Source organism: Lepisosteus oculatus, chromosome 1 (genome assembly GCF_040954835.1).
Source record: "Lepisosteus oculatus isolate fLepOcu1 chromosome 1, fLepOcu1.hap2, whole genome shotgun sequence".
NCBI lineage: Eukaryota > Metazoa > Chordata > Actinopteri > Semionotiformes > Lepisosteidae > Lepisosteus > Lepisosteus oculatus.
This window is the reverse complement of record NC_090696.1, coordinates 35,712,093-35,730,183: the sequence shown is the minus strand read 5'-3', so window position 1 is coordinate 35,730,183 and position 18,091 is coordinate 35,712,093. Positions and strand designations below refer to the sequence as shown.

Here is an 18,091-nt window from a genome sequence, read left to right as displayed (position 1 = left end):
CTTAGTTGTACACAAAATCTATTTGACTAAAAACAAAGCATGTTTAATTGCCACTTTTAATACCTACTCTATTGTAAGAAGCTGATGTAGCAACTGCAGCTTCTATTCCTGCCTCATTTTGCCTATTACACATTCTGTATATTGGCAGGATAGAAAGCTGCAGTGTCTCTGCCATGTATGTTTGAGCATGTGGGTGTTCTGAGGGTTTGACATGGACACTGCTACACAACACAGAAGCGTTTGTTGTACTGTGAGACCAGATCTGCTGTTTTGTGAAGATATTTTCTAAAATACCATTCTTGGAAAATGTCAGTGCATTTTAAAACAAACCTTTTTAATGCTGCTAAACCCACGTTTTGCGATCTTTTCAATTTATATGCTAACATTAAAGTAATTCTGTTCCAGGATTCTTACAGTTTACATCACAACTCTACTAACCATATTTAAAGAATAAACACATCTTCTAAAGTCAATTAAATGTATTGTATCCAGACATTTTGGTCATGGTTCTTAGTTTGGTAAGTTTAAAAACGGTTTTAAATTACCACAGCCCGTGTAATCGGTTTATACTCTTACAGTATGCTGGAATCCAATGCGTGATATAAACAAGGTTTATTTTATTACGAATCCAAAAGCTTCGCTTCTTTTCCATTGGAAGAAAATGAAACAAGTCTCGTCGGTCCTTCCTGTCGGTGACGTCATGTTGTTATGCATGCCAGCTGATCTGGCAGGCAAGGCGCTCCAACATCAGCAACTGTAGGGACAACGGCAACTATCGCTTATCTAAAAATGCCGTGATCTGAACTCGTCATTACATGTCATGAATTTGCTCACAATTGGCACGCTGGGAGGGTTGGAATAAGCAGCAAAAGCTGACCATCTTATTGTTTTAGGGAGAGCGTAAATTAAGCTTTCGCACTGTATTTGATTTTTTTTTCCCCACACAAGACAACTTCTGAAAATGGTGGACATCCAGAGACTGTACAGTTGGCCTTAACGGGCCTTGTTAGCTCGCTGATCGTGGAGAGTGGATTGCTTCTTTGTTTTTTAAAAGTTTCAAGTTCAGCCAGCGCTAAAGGGGAAGCCTGCAAATGAAAGCAAGTCTTAGGAAGAAATAGACGAGCCCCAAATGCAACGTAGGTTACTCGCCTATTCCTACCCGGAAATCGTAGCGCCAGCGTTTTAAAAATATTCCCGTTGCAGCAAGGAGGTGGAAAATGTGGCTGAAGCTGTTTTTTCTGCTGTTGTATTTTTTGGTCTTATTCGTTCTGGCACGGTTTTTCGAAGCTGTCGTGTGGTATGAAACTGGTATTTTTGCAACTCAGCTGGTGGACCCTGTGACGCTGAGCTTTAAGAAGCTGAAGACGATACTGGAATGCAGAGGGCTGGGGTACTCCGGGCTCCCGGAGAAGAAGGATGTCCGGGAGCTGGTCGAGAAATCAGGTAAGTTCTAAAGCATTGTGTCGGAGCCAGAACGTCACAAAGGGTCCTCTTCATTCGACACGTCTCTATTGTGTTTATTTTTACACCTAAAGAATGGCAAGAAGAGCTAATTTGTGTAATATTTGTTTGTAAAAATTAACTGCATGGTTAAAAAAGCTACGGGAATTCTTTCCTTTGTAGCCCATGCTGCAAACATTCTCTCAAAGATATCGTTTGAATTACTTTAGTCTTAATAGAACGAACTAGGTGATATGATTATTTTTCTAAGATATTTGAGGTGTTCCACTATTTCGCACTAAGTTTACAAATCAACGGTTGTCTCATGTCCAAATTTTTTTCGTGCATAAATATTATTTTTACGGGGGTTCACAAACCTATGGTATTTCTAATACTTAGAGGTCAGGAAAGGGTCCCTACTTTTTTCTGCGGACAAGTGAAAAAGAGAACGCTTTAAAGCTTGTTATCTGTCACACGACCTAAGAAGCTAGAAAATACAGGGGTGAGTCTTCAGTTTAATTCAGCTACACAGAAATAAAGGAAACTTTTAGTATAATGCGACTAACGCCTAGAATCTAAAACAGAACAGAATATTTTGGTATTTACGCTACACGTTGTATCTGCGGGAGTTGAATGGCTTATTGACCACTGCTTCATTAACCCCTTTTGATCTTTTAAAGACTGGACAGCAGTGGTCAAGTCCGTGATTGTTCATCCAGAAATTCCTGAACACATTTCAAATTGTTGTAATTTTTTCCCCCTCGATAGTTTTCATTTTCTTTTCCATCTATATTAAACGTTTCCAAAGTACCGATAAGGAACGGTGGTGAATTCCTTTTCACTGAATCAAACAATATACATTCTGTGCCCTAAAAGTGATGTTTTATAACCCTTTCACAACTACCAGGAATCTCTTTTAAAAAAACTATCTTGAAAATGCATTACAACAGGTGGTTTATGCTGACCCTCTCCTAAAATGAAGGTTTTGAATCCATCCATTTGCATATGTTTTTAACTTAACTTCTGGGTTCAAAGAGCTCATTCGTTAGGTTGGTGTTTAAACTAAACTCTGCCAACAGACATTTTTTTTTGTTCTTGAGAAAGCAAGGAAAAATGCTGAACTTAACAGAAAAATTTCCATCATACCCCAGTACTGACATATATTTAGTGAGTAACATATCAAATATCCATGTATGTCCCACAACAGATCTGTTTTATTGCCTAGTCAGATGTACATGTCTGTTTTTTCTTCATTCAGCACTACTATTTCTGCCTGCAGGTGATCTCATGGAGGGCGAGCTGTATTCAGCTCTGAAGAGTGAGGAGGAGGCCTCGGATCCAGTCTCCAGCACCTCTTTTAGTGGAGAGATGCATTTCTATGAGCTTGTAGAGGACACCAAAGATGGCATCTGGTTGGTTCAGGTAAGAATGCGAGACTAAAGTGTTCTAGCTGTGTCCTTTTTTTTAATGGGAGTTGCTTTAAGTCATACCACTTTTGGGAATGAACAGTGAACCCTTCAAGTCAGTGAAATGCCCTGTGAAACCCCTGAAGCTTAAGTTTTACAGGCGTACTGCAGTCCCAGTTTCTCAGTCCGGTAATTAAATCTCGGTAACAAAATTAATTCATTGACATTAAAGAAAAATTTTACACATTTCGAATTAAGTACAAAATAATCAACTTTGTGAAAGTACTGTAAGTCGCCATGTTGTCGCAAACTCACATTTGAGTTCCCACGAATAGCAATGTGGCCCTTCCTGCTCACTAGTCACTGAAATGACTGATGTATGAGCGATTAAGTACAGGTTGTGCAGCAGGTATTTCATGGCTGAATTGTCCCAACATTATCTGCAGACAGAGTTCTGTCGGGGAAAAAGAGATGTATTCACAAACCTGCTTGTTTACAATGTTATAAGGCCGCAACACATCACCGGAAGTTTTGTTGCCTCATTCTGAATCTCAGAATATGGCTTTGCACATACCTGGAAATTCAGTGTATTTTGTGATGCAAATTGGAGGTTTTACACATTTTCTGTGTACATTTTACTTTCATTGTGGTTTGAAATGCACTCTTCAGTGCTGATTGTTTCTAATTAGAAATATAAAAATAGTGTTGCTGTTCCCCTTTTAAACAAATAGGAGGGAAGAATGGTCAAGTGGGTTTACTTACTCGAATGCAGCTGTGGCACAATCCTGGAAAGCCAGTTTTGTGTAATTCTGGAACTGAATTCTTCTGGCATTCTCCTCCTTAATTCCTTTATTTATTTAACTGCGACATATTATTTATCTTTTATTTGAACTAAAAAGGAAGTCATGGCTGGAGATCGTCACAAAAGACATCACTCTGTTTGTTCTTGGTCTGTCTGCTTTCTGTTCTCTGGCCTTGACTAACTTTTTAGTTAAAATAGAAGATACAGAATTTAAAAGCTATTGGAGCGGTGCGTTTTTATCGATTCTGTTTTAGTATCCAGCTGATTGTAGATCCTGCTTGAACAGAGCTGTTCATACTACTGTCCTGTTGTAATTTCTGGATACCTGACTTCACTTGTCCTATGCAGGCTGGGTTTTCAGCTCTCACTCAGACCTCGGTCTCCACAAACCCGGTGATTTCAGGGACATACTGTATAACCACACCTCCCCTCTGTCCATTGTCTGCACTTCTGGGTTTTCAGCATTATTTTTTACTGTTTTTTTAATAATGGAATTTTTCAGCCATAGGTCTCCCTTCAGAAGTGAGAAATTTAACACTATTCACCAACTACCACTTGCCATATCTTTTAGATACATATCAAACCGAGTAACTCAATCTTATCGGTTGCTTTGCTGTGTCAAAAACAAGTTATGTGAATGATGTAACGTCAGATACTACAGTATGTAACACAGTGTTTATGCTTATATGGAATATAATAAAAAGTGGAAGAAATAAACTTTGAAGCAATTAACATTTAATTAATTGTGTCAATTCTACAACTCAAAACTAATTTGGAGTGCTGTGTGCAAATAGTACAGCTATAACTGTGGTACATTATTAGAAAGAGCCTGTTGCTTGCAGAGAAAGTGAAGCTTGTGTAACCGAATCCTAGCACTGAATTTTATAAACCCTTTCTGCAAACATCTCTTCAGACGGGTAAAACCAGTTCCCAGCAACGATCATAATAGTACAAACAGAAGTGTAATGTAAAGACCAATTGAAAGCTTTGTTGACTTAATGTGTGCGGAGTTACACTGATAATTGTCTCAGGTCATACTGGCCTGAGGAAATAATGTCTAAAACTGGTCAACCTCACAAAGTTTTTTCTAGTCACACATAAAGGAGTGTTGCCCAGTTTTTGACCATATCTCAAGTGGTGTGTCAAACTCAAATGAAGCACAAAACACTTGAGTATTTTGTGATGGCACTTACCCCAGTAAGTACACAAGCTGAGCAAATTACAATCCTTTGGAGCCTTGCTCCCTTCCTTGGTATTAAATCCAAAGTGAAGGGGTTCAGAGTAAAAGTTTAAGGAATCTTTTCAGGGAGGTTTCCTTGAGAAATAATATAATGGTTAAATGATCTAAACCAATGATTTGCTTAAAAACATTTTATATCTCAATTCAAATCTAGCTGATATAAATATATCAACCCTGGTTTAAAGCAGGTCAAAAGTATGCTTAAGCCAAAACTTCATAAACTAATACAAAGCCCAGTTTCCTGTCACCTCTATAAATTTAAAATGTCCACAAGTACAAAAATGGCTTTATAAATGTACTAATTCATTGAGATATTACTTTTATGCGTTGTCCGTCTCTCCTTCTCAGTTTTATAAAACAGTCTTCTTATGTTATGAGTCTATTCTGATAAAGGGCAGAGGTTAATTCCACACTATGTGTTATCTTCTTCCAGTGTGTGGAAAAGCTCTACAGACAAAAAGTATTATTATTTTTTAGTTTTAATTACTTTGTAGCTCAAAATAAACCTCTGCCTGTTTCTTTGCAGCTCACTTAATACTCCCCCACTCTGATTTGTTATTTTAAATACACATTGGAGTGAGAAAAGGCACATCCAAATTAAATATCACAGTTTTTCATTTTCAAGCCATTGAGCAGAAGACACTGCCAGCATGCCCGTGTGAAATACATTTGAGAGCTGGGTCCGCGAGATGTGAATTACAGTACTTGAGCAGAATGCGCCAAAACAATGAAGCTTTGTTCCAGCCAGAGAATTTGGATCAGACATAAATCACCGTGTAATGATAATCCTGCTTATTAATCCTTTTGTTTTCATTTAAGTAATTGCTGGGAAATGCACTGGCAGTTAATATAAAGGAGTAAAGTGGTGGATATTGGCAAAACAACTGCTGAAAGAAGAAAAATCAGAGGATTTCTGCATGTGAATTCACAGCTGTTTGGTCCTGGAATTACTGCTATGAAGAAAGTGGGCTTTACCTCACTGCTGGGAAGGGAACTGGTCAGGGACTGGGACACTGAAAAATAAGAACTGTGTTTTCCCAGGTTCAGCAGCGTGGAAATCTTGTTGCAGAGAGTTTCTGTGCTTAGCCACAGGGATCAGAAGGGCCCGATCTGATTTTAGCACTACTATTCTTTTGGAATATGGAAACCACATGTAAATTCAGATGTGCATTTTATTTTTAAAGAAAGAAACGAGAACAAAAAATCTTTATAATTTAAGTAATGATAAAATAGTAGCCCATTTTAACAATAGCTGGTTACCTATTAATATTTAGGCCAAGTGATAAGCATGCTAGAGTACCCAGGACATGGTATTTCATGAGGGGAATGTGCTTACAATAACCGAGTGACAGTTTCTGTGTGTTCCTGTATTGCTGGTGTTATACTGGAAGTCTTTTTCTCTTGTGTAGCTTTGACAGTTCTGAGAAATGAACCCATGAAAAAAATGTAATTTGCATGAACATGCAAGGGCATACTGTATAAAGGTCCACCTGCTCTCAGCACTTTTTTAATAAGTTAAATTGCTGCAGATGATATGCTCTGTAAAATCGGAAACCAGGCAGTGCTCCAGATGACCACGTAAGCAAGTTCTAGGTTCTCATTTGAAAACTGATCACTCTGTGGACTTAGGGGGCAGAGGCTGGGGGTTGGATAAACATTTCATACTTCCAGTTCCAGCACTTGAAATCAGTCTGTGCGATAAGCAGCCCATTCCCGGTTAAAGGTAGTCAATGTGTTGTTTTCTAAGAGGCCTCAGTTTATTTTATTCTTTCGTATTGATTTGTTTCTTTCGTTTACGGTGCCTTGTAGGAATAATTCTGAATGACACTGTGGGACATGAACTTTTCTTTTGCTATAGGAATGAGGGTATTGCAAAAGTCACAGGACTGTATTATTTAAAACACTAATGCTGCAATGCCACTGGACTTGTTGTGTCGTGGTACTTTGTTTATGAGGTCTGTTTTTAGTGGTACAGCAGTTCTTAAAAGAAAACTTCTGAAACACTTCTACTGCCAGTCCTTTGGGAACGGTTGTTGTAATTAAGTCAGCAGCACGTATTTCACTCCAACCCGGACATAAAGCAGTGGGATAGGAAAAAACAATAAAAAATGAATTTGAGTCAAAGACTGACATTAAACCCCTGTCAGGGGGGAAGGCCGTGTGGCGTACATTTCTGCTGGGTGAGGTATTTAAGGTGAAAGTGTTCTTGACTTTGCCTTTGGGAACATCCATGGGGCAATTAGATGCCTTTCTGAGAGCGGAGTGAATTAAAAATAGCACACGCCTCAGTGGGCTGAGCAGCCCTGACTCGTTCCCAAGCTCTGTTGCTACGGAAAAGAAATAATGGTTCCTGGCCTGACCAGCCTAAACTGCAGCCCTGAGTTGTGTAGCTTCCTTCAGCTCGTTTGCCCAGAAACCTTTTGCCCAGCTCTTAAGCCGAACGTTTTATGTAATTTTGCTGCCGCTTCTCATTGTGTGCTTGTGCTTTTTATCTGACACTTTGCACTTTGTGGAGCCACTTTTAATGGTGCTTTATAAAATACGTTTTCTTATTGTTAAAATATTACCACTTTTTAAGCTGGTTAAAGATATCCGAAGTAATTTGCTTTTAAGTCTCTCCAGAAAACGATTCCTAGATTATTTGGATTTGGTGTTCATCGAGCACTTAACCCCAACAAAAGCCTGTACACCTCCTGCAATTTAAGAGCAGTATTTGCTATATATCTTTTATTCGGTCCATTTGCAAATCATCTTTTGTCACTGGATCCAAAGCTGGGCCTGTTTGTCTGGATCACTTAGTTTTCAGACAAGCATGAAAATATTGCCTCAAGGGCAAAGGCTTCGTAGGAGCAGTCTTCATTAGTGTGAAGGTGCTGAGAGGGCTGTAGTCAAGGCATTAGCTTAAATAAGAAGTCTTTATTAAAGATGGAAAAACCGCAGGTCAGGACCATGGACTGCATTCAAATCGGCAGTTTTCTTGTGTGGAATTGTAACAGAAGGAGAGGTCTAGTATACAGCTGTCATTCCCTTCAGTGAGGCAATGATGAATGTGTTGGCGTGCATGTCCCATTTTAAAAATGCTACTTTGCAAGCTTTTTAGTTTTGGAAGAGTATCAGATGTGACAGAAATCTATACATGTGCCATTACTGAAATTACTGCTTTCACACATTGCTTGGGAGCATGACCCCGCTCTTAAATGTTTTCTGATATTTTGGTTAGGATGTTGCAAAATAGGTAAATAATACAAAATGAGTTTCTGCGTGCTCAATAGTCAAACGTGTCAATGGTGTGGATCAGCTGCATGCAGTACTTGGAGACTTAGTGTGGGGTCCACTATAAGTGAGTTACTGACAGCTAAAGGCATTACCTGCTAGTTAAGGGTTTTTACAGCACTTAAAACTTTATCCTAAAGTGGCCTCATTTTGTGCAAGCCCTTGGTTCCTGGAGGCAAAAGGCTAGGTTTAACAAGAAGGTTAAAAACATGTCAGTTTGATGAAGTACTGATGCCATGTGTGATGCCTAAGAAATGAAATAAAAGCTAAGAGAACAAACAAAATATTATATGATGATATTTTCATGATTCAGTGGCTGATTGTTTTAGCAGTGTGTAAGAAACACATACGTGAAAACTGCACTGTGGTGTGCAGCTCTTAAACTCTTCCCTCAGAACATTGAGCGTCTTTGCTGTCCAGAAGGAAAGAACTTGCCGGTCTACTGACTTGACATCTCATGTGGTTTTGTTTGGCAGGCTTTTGAAATTGGTGGCCCCTTTCTTTTTGTTTTTCCCTCTTTTCCTCCATAGTTTAAACACAAATTGGGACATAGCTGAGAACCCCAGACCATGGTCCTTCCACAGTGTGAAGTTGCTGAAGGTGTCTGCTTTCTTGCAGGTCATCGCCAAAGACCGAGACCCGCTGGTGAGTAAAACCAACTGGGGGAAAATGGTGAAGAAGGTGTCGCATTTTGGGATCCGCACTGGCACATTCAACTGCTCCAATGACTCCAGGTAAGAGTTCCCAAAACCTCGGACCTGCGGACTGCTTCCACCTCTCACTGCTGCCGTATCGCTTCGCTCCATGAAGATATGTCTCGTATTTGTATTACCTCATTTTCTTCGAATTATAGATCTGCGATAAGTCAGATTCACTTGATTGGCTCATGCAGTCCAGTTTATTTTTCCAACGGTGATCAGTAGCTTTTGGTAATAGCCAAGTTAATGCTAAAATAAGAACTGCAGGTAAGCGCTGCCTCTGGGGTTTGTCCTCCGTAAAGGATCGTCTCACATGTAGAGCCGCTGCAGTCGGACACTGGAATGTGCTCAGATGAGAGGTCGAGACAAGGAAAGCAAGAGGCAACACACCCCTTCAGCTGTGAGTTAATGGGAAAGGACTGGGAAAAGGAATGGGGCAGACAAGCCCTTAGAACCTGAAATCTTGACAACATCCCAGTCAGTTTACTTTTTTTACAGTTTGTGGTGTCCTTCATTGGAGATTGTGGACCCTATCAGATATGAGAAATCAGACTAAAATAGATGTCCATTATTGTCCATTTTCACTGAAAGAACAAAACACAAGACCTTTCGTAGCTTAATAGCTTGTCTATGTGCATGTTCTATTCTGTGTCAGTCTTGGATTTCAGACTGCGTGTTCCCCTGCCAGCTCATGAACCTAGTACCTTATCAAAACAAAATGAACGTGACTGGATTTTAAATCAGTTGAAAAAGGCTGATAAAACCAGCTTTCACTTAATCCCATCTTCTGTTTTCTTTGTGCACTTGTTTTTATGGATTCTGGTGTATATTTTCTGCAATTTTAAGGGAATCGGCTTGTGAGAGCTTCAGTTTCAAACAGTGTCTGATTGTGAACAGGTGCACAGGTGGGAGGCTGCGTACAGCTAAAAACTTCAAGCCTCTGCTGCCATAGAGACTGTGGTGACTCATCATGTGCAAACCAGCAGTAAACAGCTTGCTGTGTTGAGTTGCCTCAACCTTAAAAATGTGCACAAGGTACAGGATTGTAAAATATCTGCCAGTTATACTCTGTGAAAGTGTGCAGACAGCAGGAGAGTGCTATATTTACCCCTTGCACAAACTGGTTTAAAATGGGTCTGTGTAAAAGTGGGACTCTGGATGCTTCATTTGGCGAAGCATTTGTCAAAATACCAGATTATGGGCCTGTAAGTGGATCAATTGGTAAAAGCTGCTGTCTCAATGCACCGTAGCAAGCCTGGGTCATGATCCCAACACATCAATCCTCAACAAAACAGTAGCATGCAACTTTCTAGGCTCCTTAGGAAGGACAGTGCAGGATGTTCCACTCCTCCATTCAGCTGTGAAACTCCTGTCTGTTGTCAGGAGATGGACAGCTTGGAGAGTGGGTGGGTTTGAAGAGCCTTTTCTGTGCTTTCTTGTTGTCCCTGTGTGGGTACAGGGGTAGTTGCTGTGGCAGAAAAAGCCATTTGACAGATCCAAACTGAGTGGGTGTATAATGAAAAGTAATTGTAATTTAATAAAAAAAAAGTATGTTATATCTTTATAATTCTTGGCAATTGCTCATGTTGGTCTGAGGGAGTAAGACAGTTCCATAAACATTCCCATGTCTAAGCGGTTTTACGAAAATCACTTCAGTGCATGACCACTGACATTGGCAGATGTTGATGACCGTTAACTTCTCTGTGTAACCACAGTAGACTGGGGAAAAAAACAAACGTTGTTTGGCTTGTAGGTGACGTTTTGTGCTAGAAGTAATTGTAGGGCGAGTTTTCCATCATCTGTTATTCATCCAGTGGCGCATGAGGAAAAAAAAGTTCATTGCCATTGTTTTGATCTAGCATCTAGCAATTCCATTTTTTCCGTTTTGTACAGGACTGGATTTTTGCTCTGAAATAGTTTGAGTAATGACACAAGAACATAAGAAAGTTACAAATGAAAGGAGGCAATTAAGCCTTTCTAGCTTGTTTAGTTGTTAATAGCTAATTGATCTAAAGAGCTCATCCATCCGTTTTTTGAAAGGTGCCAGGGTATCGCTTTCAAGAACATGGGTAGGTAGCTTAATCTGTCCTCCCAGGCCCTTTAATTAAATTAAATGCCATTTTTAATACACTTACATAACAGTATTTGGACATGAACTAGACATTTTTCCCCTTTCTTCCTTTTCAATTGCTGTCTGAGGATTAATACATTTTTTCAATAAAAGCAGTTTTTAATACCATTTTTTGGGACACACTTCTGGTTTTATGAGCTATAATACTTTTATAAAAAGTTTCAGTATAAAATATTACAATTTTACCGGAACACACCACCTTTGAATATGTAAATGTACTCAAATTAAGGTAATAGGCTTGAAATATTGAGCATTTGGTGTTGCCTTTTGTAAGAGAGTGCAATTCATAAAACATGACTTTAATGAAAACGCTGTGCAGGGGGAGTCCTCTCTGTTTTTGTGGTTTACACCTCTGATATAAGGCAAAGCCTGATTTGTAACAAGAAGACTTATGGCTTGAATGACTGATGGGCAGTATTTTGGAATTCCTTGGAAGCAATGCCTCCCTGTCATTCCCCTAGAGACCATCACTGCAGTGACTGCTTTAAGCTTGATTTCTATGTTTGTGCCTGAATTAGGTGGTTAGAGAAGAGGTTAGTAGTGGAGAGAGAGAAAATGAGTTTCCTGAGCCAGTACGGGAGCTGAAATGTTTATTTCACGGTCAGCAGCCATATCACTCTGTAACTCACAACTGGAAACCCACTGAAGCTCAGCAGGTGTGAGCCAGAGCAGTACCTGGATGGGAGACTTCCCGGGAAAAACTAAGGTTGCTGCTGGTAGAGGTGTTAGTGGGGCCAGCAGGGGGCGCTCACCCTGCAGCCCGTGTGGGTCCTAATGCCCCAGTATAGTGACAGGGATGTAAAACCGAGGTCCTGACTCTCTGTGGTCATTAAAAATCTCGGGGCGTTTCTTAAAAGGAGTAGGCCAAATTTCCCATTGGCCCTTACCAATCATGGCCTCCTAATAATCCCCATATATAAATTGGCTTCATTACTCTGTTCTCCCCACTGATAGCTGATGTGTGGTAAGCGTTCTGGCTTGTTGGATGCTGCGCATTGGTGGTGGTGGAGGGGAGTCCCCATTACCTGTAAAGCATTTTGAGTGGAGTGTCCAGAAAAGTGCTATATACTGTAAGTGTAAGTAATTATTATTTGGGTAGGTGATTTGAGTATTTCAAGAAAGAACCATCATTGATGAGTGCCTTACAAACCAAAATGAAAGTAAAATGTACACAGTAAATTGTAAATAGCACACATATATGTAGCACCATGTTCTACATGAAGCAGTCTTATTACATTGTACACAAGCAGACTTGTGAATACATCTGTTTTCATCCAACAGAACTATTGTTTTTGATTTTGAGATGGTTTTGCCAAAAAATACTACTTGTTAACTCTACATACAGATCAAGTTGGAACATTTCTGGGGGGAAATGTCTGCTGCACAACCTGTAATTTGCTTGTACATCACATTACATCAGTCTTTACAGTGACGAGCGAGCAGGAAGGGCCACTTCAGGTTGCAATTTGTGGGAACTTTTTTTTTGTGACAACATGGCGGCTTAGAGTACTTTTATAAAGTTCCCGATTTTGTGCTTAATTTGATATTTGCCTTTTATTTCTGTAACGTCAATTAATTTATGTTGCTACTAAGATTTAGTAACCAGTCTGAGAAACTGGGACTGCAGTACCCCTTTAACTTTGAGATACATATATTAACATTTTTACAGAGAATCTGTCATACAACCTGTTTTCAACAATCACCGTAAAGTACAGGATTTTGGAACCTTAAGCTCTATGGCACGAGAACCTGACTAAAATATTTCGATCTTCAGACCTAAGCAGTTGTCTCTCTTCCCTCTCTTTGTTTTCAGGTACTGTCGAAAACGGGGATGGCTGAAGTCCACGCTCATTATGTCGGTCCCCCAGACCAACACCTCCAAGGGGAAGGTGATGTTGAAGGAGTACAATGGCAACCGGATCGAGACGGAGCACATCTTCAAGTGGATGACGGCGCACGTGGCCTCACGGATCAAGACCGTGCGCCTGGCCGAGCAGCTGGTGGCCGAGTGGAACAGGAGCGACCGGGACCAAGTGAAGATGTACCTGTTCGCCAAGCTGGACCAGCCGCCGGCCTTCTTCTCCGCCCTGAGTGTCAAATTTACCGGCCGGATCGAGTTCATCTTTGTCGACGTACAGAACTGGAGCAACGAGAGCTACATGAAGGAAATTGGCGTACAGCAGATACCGTCCTACATACTTAAAATGCCCGAGGGCACCTACAGGTATGGAAACAGCACAGGCGAGTTCATTTCCCTCAGCGCGATGGACACTTTCCTGCGCTCTGTGCAGCCAGAGGTCAACGACCTGTTTGTCTTAAGTCTCGTCATGGTCAACCTCATGGCTTGGATGGATTTGTTCATAACACAAGGGGCCACTATAAAACGCTTTGTCGTTCTCATTAGCACACTGGGGACCTACAACTCTTTGTTAATAATTTCCTGGCTCCCTATACTGGGATTTCTGCAGTTGCCATACCTAGATAGTTTTTATGAATACAGCCTAAAATTACTGAGGTATGCTGACACAACCACCATTGCCTCCTGGGTGAGAGCAGACTGGTCGTTCTACTCCTCCCATCCTGCGCTCTTCCTCAGCACTTACTTGGGCCACGGCCTCCTGATCGACTACTTTGAGAAGAAGAGAAGACGCAACAACAACGACGACGAGATCAACGCCAACAACTTGGAGTGGCTCTCCAGCCTGTGGGACTGGTACACCAGCTACCTCTTCCACCCCATTGCCTCCTTCCAAAACTTCCCCAATGAATCAGACTGGGACGACGACCCCAACCTGCTGCTGGAGAGGCTGGCATTTCCAGATCTGTGGCTTCATCCACTGATCCCCACTGACTACATTAAGAGCCTGCCCACCTGGAATTTCAAGTGCACCCGAGCTCAGAGCTGCGATCGGGAGCCGAACGCGGGCTCCTGGAGGGAGAGTGACCGTGAATTGGAAAGTGAACTCAGGAGCGAGCTGGAGCCATCGGACGACGAGTGGTGTGGGCCTGAAAAAGAACGTACTCCCCCACGTGCGTGTGTTTGCAAAAACGTGGAAAATGGCTCCTGTAAAAATGAAAGTGACTGCCCTGGAAATCTTAACGCTAAAGAAGATCTGGAACCTGACTGGTCGAAATGGCCCAATCACATGCTGCATTGCACAGAATGTGTCGTTTGTTTGGAGAATTTTGAGAATGGTTGTCTCGTAATGGGACTCCCATGTGGCCATGTTTTCCACCAGCAGTGCATTGTGGTCTGGCTGGCAGGCGGGCGGCACTGCTGTCCAGTGTGCAGGTGGCCATCCTACAAAAAGAAACACCGCAGACAGGACCAGGAAGCACAACAGCAACAGCAGTAGCAGATACCGCACTCTTGGTCATTAAGTGAAACTGCTTCTTAACACTGGCTGGGAATCTGCCTCCTGCACTTAATATCTTAATACTTGATGTGTTAATGTTAGTCGTTAGAACTATGTTGTTTTTTTGTGGTTTGAACTTTAGTTTAAAAGTGTAGGGCAGAGTAATGAAAAATAAATCAAGCTGATCTGTTGTATTGTAGCACTAATTTAATATTTGTTTTTATTTTGGTTGCCTTGTACTTTAAAAAAAATAACAAATAAATTAAATGGATGCATTTCGACTGTAGTGAAAAATGCATAAAGGGTGCAGTAAAAAATGCAGTGTATGAAAAGGGTAAAATTGTCACAAAGGTAATCCGAGACGCTCAAAACTTCTTTGTTTATAAAAGCAGTGAAATGGACAGTAGTCTCTATTTTAGCCGGTTTGTCCTGTTTTGTTTCCCTTCATGTGGGTAATTATCTTGTACCCTGATGGGTGATAGGATCCTATGCTGTTTCAAAAGGTTCTTTCTTTGGGGGAGTTTCCAATAGGTTAACATCTTGACTCGCAGTACAACACATGAAGTGCTATTCTAATCCTCTCAAACTCTTTTCGGGGGGGCTGGGTAGATGGCTGAGATCGCAGGAGAGAACATGTGTGCACGCTCAGTACAGTACAGTACTCCATTCAAACTACTACCTACAGTTAATAAGGCACAAAGGTTGTTTTATCTAGAAAGGATGACACAGGTGCGTCACAGCTGTTAACAAAATATTGGGAAAAGTGTATGGGGTTGCCTAGCTGAAGCAGAGTAGGTTTGTCTTGGTTGTATAGATGGGATAAGCCACTGAAATTTGCCTTTCAGATTCTTTAACTCTGAGTCTTCCAGATCTACAGTTCTGCTCTGAACGACAAAACTCCTTGAAATAGTCTGCTAGTGCCGGTGAATATGTCCTTGAACTGCAGCTGCCTGTTTAAAATAGACATCAGGGCCAGAAGTTCAATGCCTTTTTACAAATTAACCCAAATGGCTCCAGCTATGCTCTCAATACACATTTTATTAGATAAAGCACCATCCTGGAAGAGATATTTAAAACCTCTTTAATATGTTTTCCGACTGCTGTGATCTTTAATTTTCTTTAAAATGCATCTACATTTTTAACACCCTAAATGCAAAAGTGATCACGAGTATCAACAACAGTTTTCTAGGGGATCATTGTACAGCTGGAAAACATTCGAGCTTGAACAACATTTTGAATCGGATTATAACGTGAGCTCCTAATAAAATGAGTATAAGAGTCATAGCTATAGAGATTTCTAAAGACTTTTGAGATATTTCCTGGCACAATTTTTTGTCTAGACTGGAAGAATAAAAAATGCTGAGAACTTTTGGAAAACTACCAGTAACACAGTGTATCAGGTCAGAAAATTTATAACATCATGGTATCTTATACCACGTGTACAATACATTTTTTACTGAACTATGAATAAGGTGGATTTTAATGGCTGTAATTATGTAGAAGAATGGAGAATCAATTAGTGGGAGCCTAAAACTTTCCTTATGTGTGCTGTAGTGTCCATTGTAGAAAATGCCTGCTAAATATGTAGAAAAGCCAATGAATGAACTACTGTACTGAAGGGGAATACATTGAGTGAGAGTATTTTGCACGTTTTTGGTGATCTAAAACACTACATTTTTCACTAGCTTTTTCTTTAAGCATCAAAACGCTATTGGACTTGTAACCTTTTCATTTGCTTAGTATTTTACATAGAACATAAGCATACAAACAGGAGGAGGTAGTTTGACCTGTATAGCCCCTTTAGTAGTTAGTAGCTAATTGATCCAAGTATCTCATCCAGATCTCTCTTTAAAAATCCTGGGTGTTGGCTTCAACAACAAACATAGCTGGACAGAATGTTCCATTCTACTGTTTTACATCTAATATTACATCTTTATTCACCCCATGCTTTATTATTTGCCATCAGAATCTGATTTATACCAGCTTTCTGAAGACATCATGTGACTGGTGCTTGAAAATCTAAAGCAAACTGTTTACTGGCCCACTGCAGTTCCTTTCATTTGTATAGCTGATTCGCCTAAATTTAAGGTGTTGGTTAATGTCAGAGATTCTTTGTTCGCAGGGTTTTTGCGGGCAGACGTTTTGAAAATGAAGGTGATTGTTTATTCCGCTGTGGTCCTAGTTTACAGGTTTACCCAAGAAGAAGTCAATGTCAAACAGTTGTGTTTAGACGTGTTTGCTGAGAGGAAGTGTGTGTATGTGGGGGGCTGTATTAAGAGCCAGCCAAATAATTAGTATAAAAGTGCTGAGACCAAGAGTTCACAAACTGTAAAATCCTTTTTTTTTGTTAAAGCTTCATGGAGTGAAACGTGAAAAGCTACTCATGAATGTTCAATAAAACTATGTGTATAGCATATTGCTTGTGTTTTTATGTCCAAGTGATTAGAATGTGAACAGATTGTTTTCTCTCCAAATCGAGTACCAATACAATCATTTCATACAAAAAGCTGTGGGAGGAGTGCTTAAGATACTTTTCTCTTTGTCTGGTTCTCCGTGCCAAGTAGGCTACTTATTGTTTTTATGTCTGTGCTTTAGAACACACTGAGCTGTGGAAGAATTCTGTAGTACGACCTAACACAGACCTCGGGGAATCTTCTGAGTATTTGGCTGTTTTTTTTTATAATATAATTCTATTATGGCACAGTTCTATCCTAAAGGTTTTGAAAAGTCATTGTACTGCTCACCATTTTTTCTGATTTTGTATCTTGAAGTGCCTCCCGTTTTAAAGTTTTTCTTTTTTGTCCGTTTGGGTATCACATTTTCTCTTGATTTGATGGAGTTTTGCTAACAAGCAGAAGTTGCAGTTAACATGGTGGTTTAGTGGTGAAGACTGCTAAGCTATATTTCACACTTACCTGCTGCAGAGGTTAGTGTAGAAGTAAGTGAAGCCACTTGTTTTCTATTGTTACTTATTCTCTTCATTTATGTTTTACCTGAACCACTTTTTAAAACCTAATATTATAGCAACTACTGAAAAACAGTTGATCACAATTAACAAGATATTCTTAAAATGTATTTAAAGGGTAGATCCCTGTGGTCAAGGGAGAAGTGTTAAAGTTGTAAATAACATTTCTCCTCCCCACTGATATCTGATGGGTACTGGTACACTTTGGCTGCTGTCACATCATCCAGGTGGGGCTGCACATTGGTGGTGGTGGAGGAGAGTCCCCATTAGCTGTAAAACAGTTTGAGTGGCGTGTCCAGAAAAGCGCTATGTAAGTGTAGGAATTATTAATTAAAAGAACAGTACTATGCTCTCTCCCAAGAAAAATCTTATCACTGAACACTATGAATATTTTTTGTGATACATCACAAATTAATAGGGTGTTTCCATGATTTTTATCCAAGTCAAAGATCTGATTATACACTATCCTGTTTGACTGTTCAATTACATGTCCTAAGCATATTATGTGAGTAATCCACATCTTACACCTTTTTGTTTTCTTGGTTACAAGGTTTCCTTTTCAATACATGGTTTCTTTTCAGAGAGAACACCCAGATCAAATATTCTTCAGATCCTCAGATGACACCTGTATATGTGAGATGCTTTGGGCATTCTCTGATTTTATCATCCACCCTAGTTTCTTTTTTTAACACCTTATTTTCTCTCAGAAGATTCACACATGGCTGTATGACACTAAATTTAAAGTTTCCATTTTCTTTAGCCTAGTTGTACAGCTTTTCT

At 40.1% G+C, this 18,091-nt stretch overlaps 1 protein-coding gene across 2 annotated transcripts; it reads left to right on the top strand.

The window, feature by feature from the left end:
- Positions 1–623: 623 nt before the first annotated feature.
- Positions 624–16,760, top strand: rnf103 (ring finger protein 103). 2 transcript variants are annotated; one of them, XM_015344857.2, is made up of 5 exons: positions 624–1,136; positions 1,326–1,443; positions 2,720–2,862; positions 8,780–8,895; positions 12,804–16,760. In XM_015344857.2, the coding sequence occupies exons 3-5, from the start codon at positions 2,728–2,730 to the stop codon at positions 14,344–14,346; spliced, it is 1,794 nt and encodes a 597-aa protein (XP_015200343.1). In that variant the 5' UTR covers positions 624–1,136; positions 1,326–1,443; positions 2,720–2,727; the 3' UTR covers positions 14,347–16,760. The 2 variants fall into 2 exon arrangements, with proteins under 2 accessions (XP_015200343.1, XP_006629769.1); XM_006629706.3 differs by having other exon boundaries at positions 624–1,443.
- Positions 16,761–18,091: the final 1,331 nt, after the last annotated feature.